The sequence below is a fragment of the Anarrhichthys ocellatus genome, unplaced genomic scaffold, assembly GCF_004355925.1.
Source record: "Anarrhichthys ocellatus isolate YVR2014 unplaced genomic scaffold, GSC_Weel_1.0 scaffold5, whole genome shotgun sequence".
Classification (NCBI taxonomy): Eukaryota; Metazoa; Chordata; class Actinopteri; order Perciformes; family Anarhichadidae; genus Anarrhichthys; species Anarrhichthys ocellatus.
Genome location: NW_022280035.1, coordinates 16149434 through 16167896, shown reverse-complemented (window position 1 = coordinate 16167896; position 18463 = coordinate 16149434). Strand labels below are relative to the sequence as shown.

Below are 18463 nucleotides of genomic sequence, written 5' to 3'. Positions count from 1 at the left end.
GGGGGGGGGGGGGGAGTGTGTCACGGTTTATTGACAGAAGGAATAGGGCCAATGGCTAAAGGGGTTAAAGAACCAGACAAGATGGAGGCAAGGCTATTATTGGCAAATTACTGTAAGATAGCGAGGAGGAAATAAAGAAAGGGAGTGTGGTCAGAAAGAAGGTGGAAAAGGGAGGAGGTGGATGTTGGCATTCAGGGTTGTTGGGCAGAGAGGGATAGGAGTGGATAGGGGTGTTTGCCTGGGGGGCTATGGCCGAACAATTAGGAAGAGGAGGAGGAGGAGGAGGAGGAGGAGGAAGATAGGGGCTGAGGCTGCAGGTCTACAGGCTAGACAAGACTATCTTCCCTCAGGGGGACACAGCCGCTTTTTGTTTAGAGAGGAAGACACACGAACAATCCACCAGAGAAAATAGGCCAGACAGACAGATGGATGGGGAGATCGAGGGATCGAGAGATAGCGGAAGGGAGGGAGGGATGGAGAATGGGAGGGACGTCGATAGAGAGAAACAAAGAATGAGAGACACCCAGAGGGATCCTGGGAAGTCCAGGAGGATTTCAGCAGAAAGGGACGAGGGATGAGCACCTGATGAAAAGATAAAGAGAGAAAGAAAAGGTGAGAAGACGATTCAGAGGAGGAAAAAAGAAAAGCAGCTCAGAATGAGGGATTAGCGTTAGTATAAGACGGTGGCCGGCTGTCTGACAGTGAAAGAGAAAGGACATGTGGTTAAAAAGAGAGAAAAAGAAGGCATGAAGATGATTCCTGTGCAAATGCTGTATTCACATATATTTGATAACTCCTTCCTGCTTCAACTTGAAAAATGATCAAATGTTCACCTTGACTCACCTGGTCAATTAACTTTGCAGACAGAAGCAGATTGGCTTCATATTTCCTCCATGTCTGTGATGGATGTGTGTGTGTGTGTGTGTGTGTGTGTGTGTGTTTTGCTTTCCCTCCCCTGTTAAAGATTAATGACATTAAAGTCACTCCAGTTAAATAAATCAAACTGACGGGAGGTGTAGAGGCGAGGTGGAACAGCACTAAATCAGCCGCCATTCGTACTTGTCACGAAGAGATAAGAGTGAATTCTTGCCAAGCTGAGCTGTAAATAACTGAGACGTCGTGTTCAAAGTCTGAAAAAGAAAAATGTTGTTCTGGCTGCGTCTTCCAAAGTTTAACTTTGTTTTCATGTGAAGCTGAATGCACAGTGAGGTGCTGAGAAGAAAGAGACGCTGACTTACTTTCAAGCAGAAGGCAGGGATTCAGAGTTTTCCCCGACAGGCTTTACCAAAGTTTATATTAAGTTTACGCAGTACTTTTTCAATATTGAACAGATTATATTAACTTTACGTGCTCCTCTTTTCTACCAGGCTTTAAAACACTTTGTCATACACAGTACATTCACATTTCTCTTTCCCTTGCCAGCAAGTGTACAGGTTGAGAACAGCCATGCTGGCTGCGTGCATGGCTGTGTCAGTCGGTCGGTTGGTCCACCTTGTTTACATTCATTATACCTGCTGAACATCAGCATTATCACCGTGAGCAGGTTAGCATGCTGACATTTAGCTCAAAGCACCTCTGTGCCCAAGTAAATACAGTATATCATTATATTATATTAAGGTGTCGGGACAATATTCTATTATGTCATGTGCTTGTGCTTCATGCTTAGTCTTATCTATAGATTTTGGGGTTTTATAAACATTTGACTTTATTACTGAACGAGATTCAAGGAGGTTGTACCGGCATCCGGTTCAAAAGTATTTTAGCAGACTTCATTAATAACAGTCGGAGTATCAAAGCAGCAAACCCCTGTTTCCAGTCATTTTGAAACACCCGGTTTGTTAAAGTTTATAGCCTGTTATGTTTTTATTCTACATTGCTCTGTTTAGATATAAAGGAGAAAACAAAATGCAGTGATTCAATTTTCAAAAGTGATTTTATCAGGGGGGGTTTCAGACCCTAATCTGATCACTTGCTACACATGCTCCCACCAGGTTTAAAGGGAGTCTGTATTTCATCTGTACAGTAATGGCATTCACCAGGCTGACTGGCTATAAAACCTAGTCCTTACGGTTTTGATGTACATCTTTCGATGCCCTTCTTTTGACTCTGGCTCATCCTTTCCTTAAAAAAACATTGAGGTGCTTTGGATGAAAGCGTTCACCAAAGAGCACATATATCATCCAGAGTAACAAAGCAAAACTGCCATAAAAAAAACAACCTTTAAGACAAGTAGAAGGAGAAAAAAGAAAATGGAGAGATGATAAGGGTTTTGATTCATGAAAAGCGATGAAGGAGGGATGATACAGTATAAGTAAAATATGGAGCAAGGAACAGAAGTAAAGAGAGAGATAACTGCACAAATGAGAGCTCTGCATGTCGTTTAAAAGCAGGAGAAGCGCTAAAGAAAATGTAATAATGAAGGAGTGATATATTAAATAAGGGATGGAGGGAGTGAGCAATGTGTACGCTGCAGGCTGAAGACTACCCATTTATATTCCTCTCTGCTCTGCCCCAAGGGGCCTGCTGATTGTATGTGTGTCCATACGTACAGTATCAGCGTGTGTTCGACTATGTGCTTTGGTCCCTGCAGTTTGGTGTGTGTGTGTGTGTGTGTGTGTGTGTGCATGCATGTGTCCATAGGTGCTGGTTTTTCTCTCTGTTTGATGCGTATGTGCTTCCGAATCTTTGGCTGTGTGTGGCAAGTGTGTGTGTGTGTGGTGTGTGTGTGTGTGATGAGATGAGATTAGACTTCCTGCAGGGCTGTAGTTCCATGGAGGCCATCTGAAGCAACTAGGAACGTCAGGAATGTGGGAACAGTGATATGCTTCGCTTTCTCTGTCACCGCAATAACATCTTTGCCTCATCGTAGGAGAGGAAAGGAGGAGAGGAAAGGAGGAGAGGAAAGGAGAGGAGAGGAGAGGAGGAGAGGAGAGGAAACAAGGAGTTGAGAATAAAGGCAGAGACATGTCGAGCACATCCACACCTTGTTTTGAACATCCTTTTTCAACCTCTGTTGCTGCAAAGGTTGCCAAACTCTTTGTATCTCAACATCAACCTGAGTACTTTCCGGTTAAAACCTTTTTATAGAGTTTCTAAGACTTTTAAAGTTATTTGTCCCACGTTACCCTGAGAGCCGAGTTAAGTCATGTATTTATAGAATATCGCAGCATGCCACACAGAAAACAAAGAGCTCTGTTCTTCCACCAAGATGAAGAAAACATTCCCAACTCTTATCTGAGACAAAAGCACAAAGTAAAAAAAAACTGGGATTTATTGTGATGTAAATAAACAGTGAAAGGCAAGGCCTTGACTGTGCTGTGACAGCAGACGACTGAATTATACGACGATGAGCAACACTAGAAATATTAGGACAAAAATGTTGATAACCAGCAGTGTCTGACATGTCACACTGAGTTGTGCTGCGATTATAGGGCGTCTATTTGACCACTCAGTGTGTATTGTGAGGATGACTGGATTCATGGACTAGTCTTTATGTCAATTTAACTTGAAGGAAAGGAGTTTGGCCAAAAGTCAGGAATACCGCACTCACACCCCATGGAGTTTTGTAAACAAATACAGTTCTTTATGTATGTTCGTTTGCAAGTTTTTTAGTTGCAGAGAAGACATTTACTGGTCTCCTGACTTTCGCCATCTGTTTCTTGTGTGTATTCCTGTCAATCTGTTCGTTCATATTTTCATCTATTTCTGACATACTTCATTTCCTCTGTAATTTTGGAAAATGAAAGTGATTAGCTCAACGAGAGAAACTACAGGATACAGATTTTATGGAACAGCAATTTGTTAAACATAATATCTTCGTCCAGAGTGTTGCTATTATGCCAAGGTATGGAACTATAACGAGTGTAATTTATCAAAGCTGCATGCAAAGATTCATCATCTCTTTAAATTGGTCAAGATCAGACATTTAGTGTATGATACATCTCATTATGTATAAATATAAATATTGCCATTGAGCCAATCGGTGTATTTTCTCAAATGTCAGGACACACTTTAAAAATCCATAATGCAAGAGGCGTCTGAAGACCGACAGATGGAGAAAGCGAAAATCCTCTCTCCACCTGATAACGCTGTGTGAGGCACCGCAGTCAGAGTGAGAAAAAATGGACCAAATGTCATTCGCTGTGTTTGAAATGGAGAGTGAAGGCTGAGGTGTGGTGTTAGTGTGTGTGACAGCAGGTGATGTTCTCCTGTGGCGCTCTGCTCTCCCATTGTGGCTGGTAATTAATGGCTACAGGTTCATTACAAGCAGCTATAGTCAGCTGTGCTGCCAGCATGCCCGACAATATTAGTCACACAGTCAGACTGATAGATGCACAAACACACATGCAGGTACAACACTAACACAACTTTTCCAATAGTTCAGACACTGTTATAGTTTTCACTCCGGCTCAAATAATGTTTTACCTTTTTGTTTCCCTCCCCTCCTTTTCCTGATTACTCCCTCTTTTTCTTGTTCCCTCAATCCAGAAGACATCTTTATCCTCCAGGCGAAAGACAAGAAGAACCCTCTCATCTACGGCCTGTTTACCACCTCTAGGTATGTGCAGAAAACAAGGGAATACACTTTAGTAACTTTAAATGGCAATTTGAAATCTGTGCACAAGAGTTTAAGAGTTAAAAGCAGCAGTATGACGGTGGGAGGGAGGCACTGGGTGTGTCTTTAGTTTCCACTGGGTGGAGAGTTTTCATTCCTTTAGAGATCGCTCATTGTGTAAAGAAATGGGTTGAGCAACTTGTATTGATTAACAACCCCTGCATGTATCAGCTTTTTAGTGCAACAGTGCAGTACAGCAAGCACCTTCTTCCTTTGCATGTAAAAGAAACAACTCTAGATTATAGAGAAGAGAAGGTGTTTCATCTCCTACATAAGGCCTCATAGGTGTCATATGTGACAACATTTATACTACATTCACAAACACTGATTGTTGATCGAGGGGGTTGAAAATCGAACTACTTGGTTAAAGCTGCATGAGGCAACTTTGCACTTTTGTGCCCCCAAGTAGCAGCATTGGGTACTGTAACTGTTTAAATATTGTTGTTATGTTATTGCCGTGTTACATCTCCTTCAAACAACTGTATTTATTCAAGTTTCTCGCTAAAAATATATATATTACAAGATTACATTTGAATATATCATGATAATGTTGTAATTTACTCGATCCACCATTTCAGACTATATCGGAGGCGTTTCCGATACTGTTATTAGAATAACTGGAATAACTCTACTAAAACATTTTCAAAGAATAAAAGTAACGTTTTACAGGAAATAGAGAGGCAGTGGTTTTTATTTTCATATAAAACAGATGTATGTTATCATATGGAGAATTATTGCACCCAACAAAGCTGGAAGTTCTTCGAATTTAATCTTTTTCGATGAGACCACAAGAAACTTTGAAATTTAGCAGAAAAAAAACATGAAGACAAATTGCTTACAAAATGCATTGTCGAACGAGAACAACAGGCTGTGCAACTAGAAAGCATATTGAAAAACAAGTCAAAGCAATGAAAATATGGGGTTTGATTAGAGTCCATAGACAATATGCATTGTGAGCATCTACAAAATGGTTATTTGCTCGCATGTTGTTGTGAGACATACTGTCTGGGACAGAGCAATGACACAAACATAAAACTGCACCATAGAAGTCAGACAGACGGATGGATAGAAAAAAGTCTGATACTGAAAAAGAGAGGCTCTCACTAAGACTGACTCAGGGAAAGACAGATAACAGGTGGACGGATACAATACATACACTGTAGAGGTGACACCAATTAGTGAAATATTTTACTTTCCGATCTAAGGAGCCTGATTTGACTGACAATCTCACAGTCGAATCATCGCAGGGACGGGAAACTGTAGTAATGAAACAAAGGATCATTCATAAACAACATCACAGCCTTGTCAGAGCTATAGATTTATTTTAAATTCATGAACAATTCTCTAAAATCAGCTGAGGGAGGCAGGTAGAAACAGCTGTTTGCAGCTTGAGTCTCTTTCTCCTGCTGATTGTCCCTTTGCTTCCCTGTTGTTTCCCTTCTGTCTGTGGACTGATACGATGAGGGAAATGGATGAGGTACAACGGACTGCGTCTTACACACACATACACACACAGGACAAACCGTGCTGTCCATCATTATTGTGAAACAACAGCTAAGCAATAGTAACGTGTATCTCAGCCAATAACGGGGATCTAATAGCAAGGAAAAAACAATCAGTTGATTCTTTGTCGGGAGCACCAAAATAAGCACTGGCTGGAATAAAGTGGGGGGAAATATAAAGCGAGGAAAAGCCAGAACAAATGACGAGGGAGCGGCAAACTGCAGTTTCTCATTTCCTCCAAACTTACCGACGGCACCACACGCTCTTAAAATAACCCAGTTTCTGAGGCGGGCGGCAGAGCTCTACAGTAGCAGCAGCTGTATGACGACATTTGGCACGGCGGAGCAGGGAGTTGGTCTCGTTCTGGGTTTTGGAAAGTGTCTGGAATCTCAGTGGGGAATGGATAGAAATCCAAAGCATCACTCAGGGTGGGGTCCCAACCACAGAACTGCTGGGAGCAGAAAGGTCATTCCCTCCGAATGGAAACTTCTCCCTCTGGTTCACTCATGAGTCCACACACAAACGTTTTTTTGTCCCGTGTGATGAAGTCGAGAGTGTAGAATGTGGATCTGTCCGCCACTGTTTGCTTGTATGATTTTGTTTTTCATTTGATCATTTCGTAATTCGATTCACCATCTATCACATGCTAGAGATAAACAGAGAGATTTCTTTGGGTACGGTGCTGTTTTGGAGAAGCTGGTGTTTATTCACTCGTTCATTTGTTTTCATTCATTCACTCACTCATTAGTGTTCATTTATTAACTTATCTGCTTATTCATTCATACATCCGATATATGTTTGTTTGGGTATCTCATCTAAGATATCATACCCGGTCAAATAATTAAAAAATGTGAGGAATTGAAATTCAGATTTAACAGCTAAATTCTTTAACTATTTCTGTCCACACATTTGGATTCTCACACATCACTTCTGCCATCTCGGACACCAGTGATCATATTTCTTATTTCTTGAAAAATTGCAGCATTTCGCTGCCGGATTTCATTGTTTTCTGATTTGTTTTCTGGTTTCCTGTGTTAATTCACTCTACATACAAATTCACCAAGGCCACCGGGGGTTTTAAGCTTATGTTGGAAGAATTTGTCCTTTCTGAGGTGCCATTTAGCAATAAACTCCATCCCATCTACAGGTCCTCAGTGTGACCCTTTGACCTTAGTGGAGAAAAGAGAACTTCCCTCCAGAGAAAAACTAGACCAAACATGTGTATGTGTTATTTATCTGAGCTGAAGGAAACCACCCTGATGCATCACCACACTGCCTTTCTATTATTCTGTTTCTAGCCACTCTGCTCGTCGAACACAACTTGAATCTGTAACCCAGATACAGTTAGCCCAAACATGACCCTGATCTTAACTGCAGTGGATGGGATGTGTTGTGGTGGGGACTGATGTGCTGAAACCAGCGAATCAGCTTGACAAGCAAGCTGAAAAGCCACAATGACTCACAGCTCTTCATACTGTACATACATATAGCATATCACTTTCTTATTTAATCTACTGCTGTAAAACCATTGCAACTCATCAAAGCTCAGGTTATGTTTTGATTCATGGCCGCTGGAGGATGGAAAGATCATATGAGTGTGATGAATGAGACTCCCCTTTCTTTCTGGTCTCAGTGATATCCTGAACGGTTCAGCAGTGTGCGTTTACCGAATGGAAGATGTGGTTCGAGCTTTCAAGGGAAACTTCCTCCATAAGGAGGGACCTCAGTATAAGTGGGCAGAGTTCACAGGCAAGGTGCCCTATCCGCGACCAGGAACTGTGAGTTACTCAGGCAACTGTTTTAAAGTTCAATTACACCACATGTATTGAAAAAGAAATTCTCAGTTTCTTCCAGACATTCGGATCCTTTACTTTTCCTCTCTCTCTCTCTCGCTGTCTCTCTCTCTGTCTCTCTCTCTCTCTCAGTGTCCCAGCAGCACGTATGGAAGTTACAGCTCGACCAGAGAATATCCTGACGACGTCATCTTCTTCAGCAGGACTCACCCGCTGCTGCAGGTTCAGCTGATATTTCACTTTATTAAATTACATCAATCTAATTTAATTAGACTGTGGCCTATTTTAGAGTGGGGTCAATACTTTACCTCTATTTTTGTCCCAGTTCTTAAGTGAGATGAAGGAATTAAAGTAGCCGACAGTAGTGACAATAAAATAAATCACATTGTTCATAAACATGACACAACTGTCCCACTGTTTTAGGAAAATGTGCTGCCGCTGGGAGAGCGCCCCCTCCTGGTCAGAGTGGGTGTTCACTATAAATTCAGCAAACTGCTGGTGGACAGAGTGGAGGCTGTGGACAGCACCTACGATGTCCTGTTCATCGGCACAGGTAGAGTGTGTGCGCTGCACATTTTCACAAAGTTTTAGAGGGCTTAGGATTGTGTGCTTTGCATTCTAACACCAATGTGTGTTTTGGGTTGTTTTTTCTTGCAATAAACGTTCCGTTTTTTTTATTTCTGCAGACTCAGGCCTTGTGCTTAAGGCCATCCATCTGCCCAGAGAACACGGGCAGAGTCAGGAGGTCACTCTGGAGCAGCTGCAGGTCTTTCAGGTACAGAAAACTCTTTGTGTACAAAAACACATAACCTACATACCAATGATTTTGCATGTTTCACCATATTTATTATATTTTATTGACTACTGTGTACTGTAGGAGTTTCAATGGTCGGCATACTGTTCAGACAATATGGAAATGAATGGAAACCAATAGCTTAAAGAATCTGGAACACTACAGCATGCATTGCTGACATTGCAAATTGTCAGCAAAAATGTCAAGCATGCTATATTTAAAAAGATGCATCTGGCAAAAACAATGGCATGCTCCTTAAAATGTGAATACATAGAGGAAACAGCATGATCGAATCTCCTATTGTAGTGTAAGTTGTGTTTCCCAGCCATGCACCGAACACAAATACATACACTGTATACCATTCACTTTAAATGTAGCAAAGACTTTGATCCAAAACACTCAGACACATTTTGCATAAATTGTGCAGCTGCACATAATTATCATGTCAGACTGTAAAAGACCACAGTTCACAATGTTCACAGTTCAGCTCAATATTAATTCCACTGGAGGCTCAAGTTCAAGTAACAACTCCTGACAGATGTGGCTGAGATTTCTTTGTCTGAGCGAAGTTTGAGTTTGTTTTCTCTGCTTTCCATCATATATGTGTGTGCTTTGTAAAGCCCTATTAAAGTGATATGGATGATTACCAGACTATGAGATCAGTCCTCTAAATTATTTTACACGGTTTAGAATTATTGTGGTTTCCAGCCGCACCCAAAGAGTTTCAGACAAATTCCTTATTTTTTGCTTATCGATTAATTCAACATGTTCGTTGACCTTTTCTTTTATCTAGCTGTCTGCCTGTTTCTCTATCTAGTGCAACAATACCTTTTTGTTTGTTTGTCTCAAGTTAAACTTGATTCTCTTTTCTCTGTTTCTCGCAGCACAAATCACCCGTGACAGCCATGACACTCTCAAAGAAAAAGGTAACAAATGAGAGAGAGAAACAGAAACTCACTTTCAAACTTCCAAACTCCCAAACTCCCCTACACACACACACACACACACACTCACACGAACGTGCACAACATCACACTTATCACTCATCTCTCCACCTTGTATCTCCAAGGACAGCTTCATCACCAGTTGCTATGGTTACCCTACCTCAGTCGGTGCAGTAATGAAGGGAAGCCACACACACACACACACACACACACACACACACACACACACACACAGAAATACACTTTGCATTATTAAAGTAGTCCAGGTTTCATGAAATAAAAATCTGAAGCTGGTACACACACATCGAGATTACAAAAAGAAAGCATCACCTTGTATCTCTCTCTCTTATTCTCTCTCTCACACACACACACACACACACACACACACACACTCCCTGTAGTCACACAGTGAAATTGTTACAGTGTGAGTTGGATGTGTGAATACATATCTGGTTTAGTGGTTAACTTGTCAATGCCTCTCACTGTTTTTCGGGAGCAAATAGAATGCCCTCTTTCTCTTTTGGCTCTCCTTCATTTCACTTGATTCACTCTTCCTCTTCCCCTAACATTCTTCCCTCTGCCTCCTTCATCCCCCTGCTTTCTCTTGCATCTCTATTTCTATGTTTCATCCCGCTCCTCATTTCCTCCTCCTCCAGCAGTGGTTGTTTGTGGGCTCCAGGGAGGGTGTGTCCCAGCTGGCGCTATACCAGTGTGAGCTGTACGGTCAGGCTTGCGCTGAGTGCTGCCTAGCCAGAGACCCCTACTGCACCTGGGACGGACACGCCTGCAGCCCTTACATGCCCACCGTACGCAGGTAGGCATGACGAATTGGATCTGTTCATCCAAACAACACTAATCTGGCCATGTTGGATATCTTTTACGAGTACATATTTTTTCCTCTCTAAAGACTGAATAGCAAAGGAAAACACATGGAATCGATCTTCACAAATCAGATCTAAACCAGATTTGTTGATACTTTGAAACGTGGCTCAAATTGCATCTGAACTCAAATCGTTCTGATTCGATTTTCAGCATTTTTTCCATTAGACCAACACGTGGCTCCTTTGCAAATTAGGACAAATACTAAATTTGTAAATGTTTATGGTGACGCCCTTCCCTTTCCTATAGTACCACCATCATCACCATCAGCCAAAATGATCACTTTTCACACACAAAATCCAATAATGTGAAAGGCAGATTTGCCGAGCAAATGTATTCTCCCAAGTGGATTTGACTTTATTATTCATATGTCTGTATTGTCAGTGTATTGTTTGTCAAGTCAAACAATGAAGTTGGGCGAGTAGCAGGTTGTACTTCTCTGTTTCTCACTGTAATTTGATGTCTTCTTCCCCACAGAAGGAACGCTCGTCACTTAGGGGAGGATGAGGATCCACTTACTCAGTGTGTCAGACAAGGAGGTGAGGAGCTATTTATGTTCATTCAGCAATACTTACAGATACAGTCACAGTGGTGTAACCTTTGGCAGGCAATTACTGTAACATTTGAGCTTTACTGTAATAATGCCTCAGCTACAGTAAGATACTAGTAAGATTTAATATATGGCCCAACATAACAAATATATCATTGAATATGTGACGAGGGAGCTTTACAATCGGCACGTCATACCGCTCCCCTTCATCCTGAGAACATCTAGATAAACTCCACAAATGAGTAAAACACACTGAAAATAAACGCTGAATGTAAATGTATTTCGTAAACTAGGCAGAAATATAAATAATATAACAAAAGGAAAGCCATCAGAATTCAAATGGAACATGAAACAGATGTCTAAGCTGTCGTATCTCTCTCTCGATGTCATGCAGCCGGGCTGCAGGTGGAGGCGGAACAGAGGATGATGATGGTTGCCGAGGGCAACAGCACCTACCTGGAGTGTCTGCCCCGATCCAGACATGCTGCTGTTACCTGGTACAAACAGGCTGGAGAGAACAGTCCTGAACTCAACCAGGTACACACACACACACACACACACACACACACGTACTGGAGGATAAACTTGTCTAGTTTCCAATACCACCCATCTACTTTAACAATATATGTAGCATCACTTTCTTCAATCACAGCGTCTGCTAATAACTGCAAAGACAGAGCAGAGTACTTTGCAAGTGTATAACTTTTGTTTTATGACATTAGCCAGACTGCCAAATACACAAAAACACAAGTACTGAGCATTCATCTGCTCTCTCTCTCTTTCTTTCTCTCTCCAGGTGGTAACAGGTGACCAGCTAGTGGTGATCGAGCGGGGCGTCCTGATTCGTCAAGCCGAGCTGTCTCACGGCGGCGTCTACCACTGCCAGGTGGAGGAGCACGGCTACCACTGGACCGCCGTCACTGTCCGCCTCGCCGTCTGGAGCCCCTCAGCCAATCGCCTCCTTGCTTCCTGGTCCGCCTCCTCCTATCAGAGCGCCGGATCCCAGCCCTGGTACGAGGACGTGATGGCGCTGATTCACCCCGGGAACCTCGGCCAGCACTGTCGGGCCCTGGGATACCGCCCCCCACGCAACCAGCGTCGCCATGGTGATATCATGGTGGAGCCTAAGAAGGAGAAAGAGAGGGGGGAGAGGCACAAGCACGGGGGAGGAAGAGGAGGAGGGGGAGGAGGAGGAGGAGGAGCAAGAGCAGCGGGGAGGAAGAGCAGGAGCAAGCCGCAGCAGAGGGCACCGAGGAGCGCTTGAATGTGTCGTGGAACAGGAGGGCAAATTTTCAGTGACTTAAACACACACACACACACACACACGTACACATTTATGTTAATGTCCACATTAAGACACATACATGTACACGCACACACACTTAACTTATACACTGAGACACACACATACTGTATGTACAGAGACTATGACATGCGCATGCACTTATCTACAAACAAAAAAGGCATCCTTTCATTATAGTGACAAACCTTCAAACTAAGCTACACATAAACAAACTGAAGTATGTACAGGAGGATGTGAACAAAAAACGACAAAAGACTTGTGAATAAAAAGGAACACCGTAGTCTGCGTGGTATGTTGAACGAAGGATGAACGCCACGTCCAGATCACTCAGTTTAACTGACTCTGTGTCGTGGCAAGGACATGGGAAAGGATGCTTTGGATTCGAAGTTTCTACAGAGAGAGAGAAAAGTCCGAAAGTAGATATTCAGCTTTTGAAAAATCCTCCAACCCCTCTGAAATGAGTGCTGCCTTAAAGGACCATACTGGTGGCTTTGCATGTTTTTGCCTATTGATTCTAAAAACACTTACACACTGCCCATTATTCTCTAAAGCAGAACAGATGTGTTTAGATCGATTTTCGTACCTTCCAGGCAGACACTGGTTTCCATTAAATCCAGTACGCTTTGAAATCCATCTTACAGAAACATCTCAAATGCTTCAGGATTCAGAGTTATGTTATTGCAGTTGCAAGCCGCATTTTCCAAACTACTCATGCTTTCAAATTTTAAGGACACCTCATCATTCGCTTCTATAGAATTGACGGTCCACTGGTCAAAAGATTTTGATTGACAAGCAATGTCAGTGGAAAGTCAAAGCATGAAGACAAACAAGCAAAGCTTGAGCAGAGACTGTACTTAAAACAGCATAACAGCTAAACTAAGACGTAAAGTAGAAGGTAAAAGAGAATATTCTCTGTGTGTTTTTTTAGGAAATAATCATCAGTGATAGTTAAAGGGTTTTGAGAAGGTAATGTTTACTGTAGGTTGTGAATAGCAGTAAATAGCACTGATGAGTATTGTACATCCTTTTCCCCTAATGTATATAAAACCAACACTTCACCAACAGTGTGAGTTTTGCTGGTTTCTTTAGATTGCTGGTCTCTGACCGCAAAATGACTGACCGTGACCACAACGATGAAAGGAAGAGAAAAGCAGAGCGACAGCTTTGATGAGGTTACAGATCTACTTTCCCAGGATGCTGCAGCTGTACAGACACACTGCAGGAGATGTTTCCATTATGTTCTCCTCAAGGTTCAGACATGTTAGCTGGTAATGTACACAGACAAATCTGGAACTGCCAAGCAACAGAGAGCTTAGCATAGGTGTGGGGAAAAGTGAACAGAAATGAAGCCACAGGCGATCTGGTGTGTTTTATAAGGTCAGAAGAATTCCTTTTGTGAGTGTTGGTTTAGTTTGCCTGAAGTCCTACATGAATACAGTGTATAGATTTAGGTAATAATGTTTATTATTACGTAGGACAAAACTAACATCTGCACATCAACTCTAATAAACAAATTTAGTTTTTGCTTCATAGGTTTCTGGGAAAAGAAATGTTTAGCTGCTATTAGATGAGGTACAATCCAGTAACTACAAAACAAATTCTTCCTTCTGACATCAATATTGAATAGTTTTAAAGAGACTAAGCATCATAACCATGGACATCATTACATTACGACATTTTGGCAAAACACAGATATTTGAATTGGTAATATTTCAAATCATATTTCTAGCAAGTGGAGACTGAAATGTTAGAGGCTCTGTATCTATTGGACAAAGAATTTGTTTTTACTGTAACTTTGGTCATGTCTGTTAAATCAGCATACTGAAACGTGTGGAATGTCAAGACGCTTTTAAAAAGATGTTTCATGAGTGTTTGATAAGACATGGACAAGTATCGAAGTATGAACTGAACCAAGAGACTCTGTACAGATCATGCATGTTTTTCAACCTATGGTTCACCACCCTAAATGGGCCATTGGTGACATTGAGTAGGTTCCAGCTCACCTAAAGAAGTGGAGTAATATATTGCTGGTCCTGTAGCTCCAACTGGTCATGAAATCTGGCTGTAAATTATGAAGCAGGCCCGATGTATAATAAAGAAGCCTTTATTCCACAAAGTTGGAACTTGAGAAAGTGCTAAACAGGACCGGTGTCGAGTGGACTCTGGCGTGTGGGATTTTAGCAACTTCAGTGACTTTGCAAGGCAGTAAATTGTGATTTGTTCTTAATGTTAAATCAACACAACTTGTTCCCCCTCTATTTGACTGTCTTCTCAGTGGTATTTATTTGTTTAGTCTGGAGTAAAACTGCTTGTTTTAGAAGTTGGGAGGACAGATTATTTTGGGGAATACCTCAAGGTCCCAAATCAACCGACTCAACCTTGATGTCTCAAAAACTGGATGCTTATTTAACGCTTGTGTTGCTCTGTCTTTGTATATATGTACTGTATGTTTGTGTACCCTTACATTGAAGTCTGCACAGTACATATCTTTTTTTTATTTTTCAAGATTTTCAACTGTCAACATCTGCTTCTGTTGATGCACCTTCCCACTGCCACCTGTTGAAATTAGGATCAGTCGTGCCAGCCATCATGGTTATTTATTTTTGAGAATCTGGCCCATTCCACAATTGTTTCGGCTCAAAGGAGCGTTACCTGAAATTTGATGGCTTGTCCTTCTGTTTCTCTGACAGTTTAAGTTGTTTCCCAGAACAACAGATACAAAACAAATGCTGAAACAGAACAGTGCTGTAGTTTAGAGAGAGGATGGACAGGGGGGAGGAGAAAGCCAGATAGACTCACTAAAGTAAAACGTAGGTTCATTTTATATGGTTTACTGGACGATGCAGTTACATGCATGGATTAGTCCAATAATAATAGCCTCTCATATTTTCATATATTTAACTTCATCCCACAATGATGTTGCTGAGCATGCAATTCCAGCAATAGTAGAGTAATTATATCCTGCTGGGTCTTGTAGGATCCCAATCTCTTTGCATTGGTTGTATGTATTTCTGCATTTTTGGATGTGTGTGCTTGTACAGTATGCATCTGTGTGTGTGTGTGTGTGTGTGTGTGTGTGTGTGTGTTTGATATGAGTGGGATCACAGTGAGAGGAGTTCAATCTAAGAGTCAGAGGCCAAGCCAGTAAATCTATCAAACGGGTAACACAGCAATGGATGGTAGACTCTTTTGATGCTGTTAGAAAAATAAACCAGACCGACACAGAGCAGAGGGAGCCCACAGAACATTAACATGGGCTTGGCTACTTGGCTTTGGCCACATGAAAGAGCTAACCAGCGCTGAGCTGTTTGAGTAGAGAAAGAGAGAGTTTATATGGGAGTGTGTTGAATGTTGAAAGTGTACAAGTGTTCGGGACAACCACTCCTCAAACATTTTAAAGGGTGTGAGGGTGAATGTGACGCTGGCAGTATGATCCAAAGGAAATCAGGATTTGGTGTCTTCTCGAACTGAGTTAGTTTGTGAGCGTTCACAAACAACATTGTATGAGTCGTAGCCACTGACATACTGTCTGGGCTGTTGAATGCTGACACCATGATCATTGGTACATTTTTGTTGTCATGTCTTGTTCCTCAAAATTTCAAGTACACAGTTAAAACACAATTGAGTACGGAGGATTAACGTCCTGCTCAAAACTCCCTCCCTGCTAGCTTCTGCTGCACACTAGCATCTTTAACTCAATGAGTTTCTTCATATCAGCCTTTCTGAAAAAACATGACACTGGTGTTTTCTGTTCAAGATAAAAGGCTAGTGTATTTAAACATGAACACTGTGTTACTTTAACCAAGATAATGGCAGTTACTTTGTTCCCACTCAAAACAACATATCCTATCAAGTAGCCATTAGCACATAGACAAAGCCTCATGAAAGCAGTGTAGTAATAATAAAATAATACAATGTACCATCCAGTTCAGCTGTAAATACAAATCGAGCCTCAAGGAATAATTTAACAGCTCAGCACAAAGACTGATAACTGGAAATGCAGCTAGCTTGTCATACAGCTGCTTTAAAATGGACATAAAAAACCTCAGGCACATTTAACTTTTCAGAAAGAGGGATACAAGAAACCTTCTCGCCATTACTGCAGAGGCTAGCAAGGAAAGACAGAGGGATTACAGTTCTCTAGATGCGGCCATATGTATGACTGACCAGCTTTCAGGCACCATCCTGTTGGCAAATGAAAAAATGTGCAAACATGTTGACACATTCTGCAAGCCAGAATGATCCCCCTCAGGCAAACATAGCCAAATGTGACGCTTGTTTTCGGGCGTAAAAGCTAATTTTGCTTGCGAGAAGATGACAACTTTGATTTCATTTTGAGTATGCTGCCTGAGTAATAGTTTCTCATTTTTTTCTGGGCTCTCACACAAATATGCATCAAATTCAACAACCTAAAGAATATGAAAATAATAAAGCTTGTAGGGTCTTCGGCTTGTGGATGTCGTGTGTGTATACGAGTGTGCAATGTGTGTATATGTGTGTCCAACACCACACGATTAGGAGGCAGAACTCCTACAAGACATTTTCAATGACGGAGCATTGCGACCATTGTGTTTCCCTCAAAGACATTGGCGCAGAGCTGCTCCTCGTTCATTACAGCGGCCTCTTGTGTTTTACTCTTTATTACTGTAATTACATCTCAGTGTCAATATTCGTCCCCTGTGATTATCCTGAATGACTTCTTTGCAGACAGAATGAAATAGTCTTCAACTGATTTCCTCTTATGTGCCGGGACTTTGTTTTTCTCTTTTTGTAGATATGTATAAAGGTCTGCTTTCAATTGAGTATGTTTGTGTTTTGTGGTTTACTGTACCAATAAGAAATATATACAGATACTGAACAAGACAGAAACGTGTATATACAGTAGATATAACATACAGGTGAAGATATGCGCCCATTTTAAGGTAACGGGAACACACTGGTTCTTATTTTCAGGTGATTATATACAAAAGAAAACACACTTATTAATATGATGTTTCATTTCTGCCAATAGTTCTCCCTAAATGCTACAGACTGTTCCTTTAAATCTCGGTTGGATTATTTATGTATTGTCATCAAGGTTGAAAACCCATCAACAAACACAAGCCTGAAAATGACCCTATGATCCTATCCTCTGAAGTGTTACTCTTTGGAGTTTACTATCAGAATTAGTCTAAAAGCTACTCAGCCAAATTCACAAATATTCAATTACCTTTTTTATACATTTTGCTGTTCTGTTCTGTTGAGTCACGAGGCTTTATGCTTTTATGTAAAGTTTGTCAAGGTTGAACATTCAGCTAATTTAATCCCATATAATGTAAACCCTCTCATCCTGTATCCAGGCCCCAAGGTTGCCCTGTTTATAAAAAGGCAACATCAGCAAAATATACCAGCTGACACATTAAACGTTTATTTTTTTAAGCCGCATATGCACAAACAGGTCTGGAAACAAATCCTTGCACAGTTATTTTACAGGGATTCATTCCATTCCAGCGGCGTTATTCCTCAGGCACACGGTCCGTCACTTTGTTCACTCCAAAAGGGTAACATACCATACAACACCAAACCACCATGCATGCCTGCCAAAGTGACCACATATAGTACTTTCACATTTAATGTTCAACAACTGGTATATGTTCTGCTGAGCAATCTTCTGGGAGACAGATGCGTTCCAATTTCAGTTGTTGAACTGTTTCCAAAACTCTTGTGGTGGTATCGAGGGGGTCAGCAGTACATCATTGTTTTCTGCTGTTTGTTTATAATGCCATCCATGCACGCTACTTTTGAAACTCGACTGGCTCCGGTCAACTATGTGCAACTGCGGCTTTCCATTTAATTTACTGCTTCACTTTGTAAGCTCTTGAGTCATGGACAGGAATCTCCTTGAGGACATTATTGGACTCAGCTCCAGTTTGAGAAACAGGATATCACAGCAAAACAGAAAACCATGCATTAAAGAGAAATGAGTGTATTGCAGTGCTGTATTTTCTTATGAATGAGACATTCTTTCCTCACTGCATCTTACAAGCCTCTACTGTCTGACAAAGTATAGATGTGATACCATAATTACAGTATCTTGTACAGAC

General features: G+C 41.4%; 1 protein-coding gene across 1 annotated transcript in view; it reads left to right on the top strand.

Annotated features, from left to right (window-relative positions):
* The window catches only part of sema3h (sema domain, immunoglobulin domain (Ig), short basic domain, secreted, (semaphorin) 3H), a 17766-nt gene extending 583 nt beyond the window's left edge, over window positions 1-17183 (top strand). Inside the window, exons 2-11 of the mRNA XM_031845888.1 lie at window positions 4380-4558; window positions 7752-7896; window positions 8044-8133; window positions 8335-8464; window positions 8598-8686; window positions 9589-9630; window positions 10305-10462; window positions 11005-11066; window positions 11472-11614; window positions 11874-17183. Coding sequence (XP_031701748.1) covers window positions 4380-4558; window positions 7752-7896; window positions 8044-8133; window positions 8335-8464; window positions 8598-8686; window positions 9589-9630; window positions 10305-10462; window positions 11005-11066; window positions 11472-11614; window positions 11874-12341 — 1506 coding nt within the window. The 3' untranslated portion in view covers window positions 12342-17183. The remainder of the gene's footprint in view (window positions 1-4379; window positions 4559-7751; window positions 7897-8043; window positions 8134-8334; window positions 8465-8597; window positions 8687-9588; window positions 9631-10304; window positions 10463-11004; window positions 11067-11471; window positions 11615-11873) is intronic.
* The last annotated feature ends 1280 nt before the right edge of the window (window positions 17184-18463 follow it).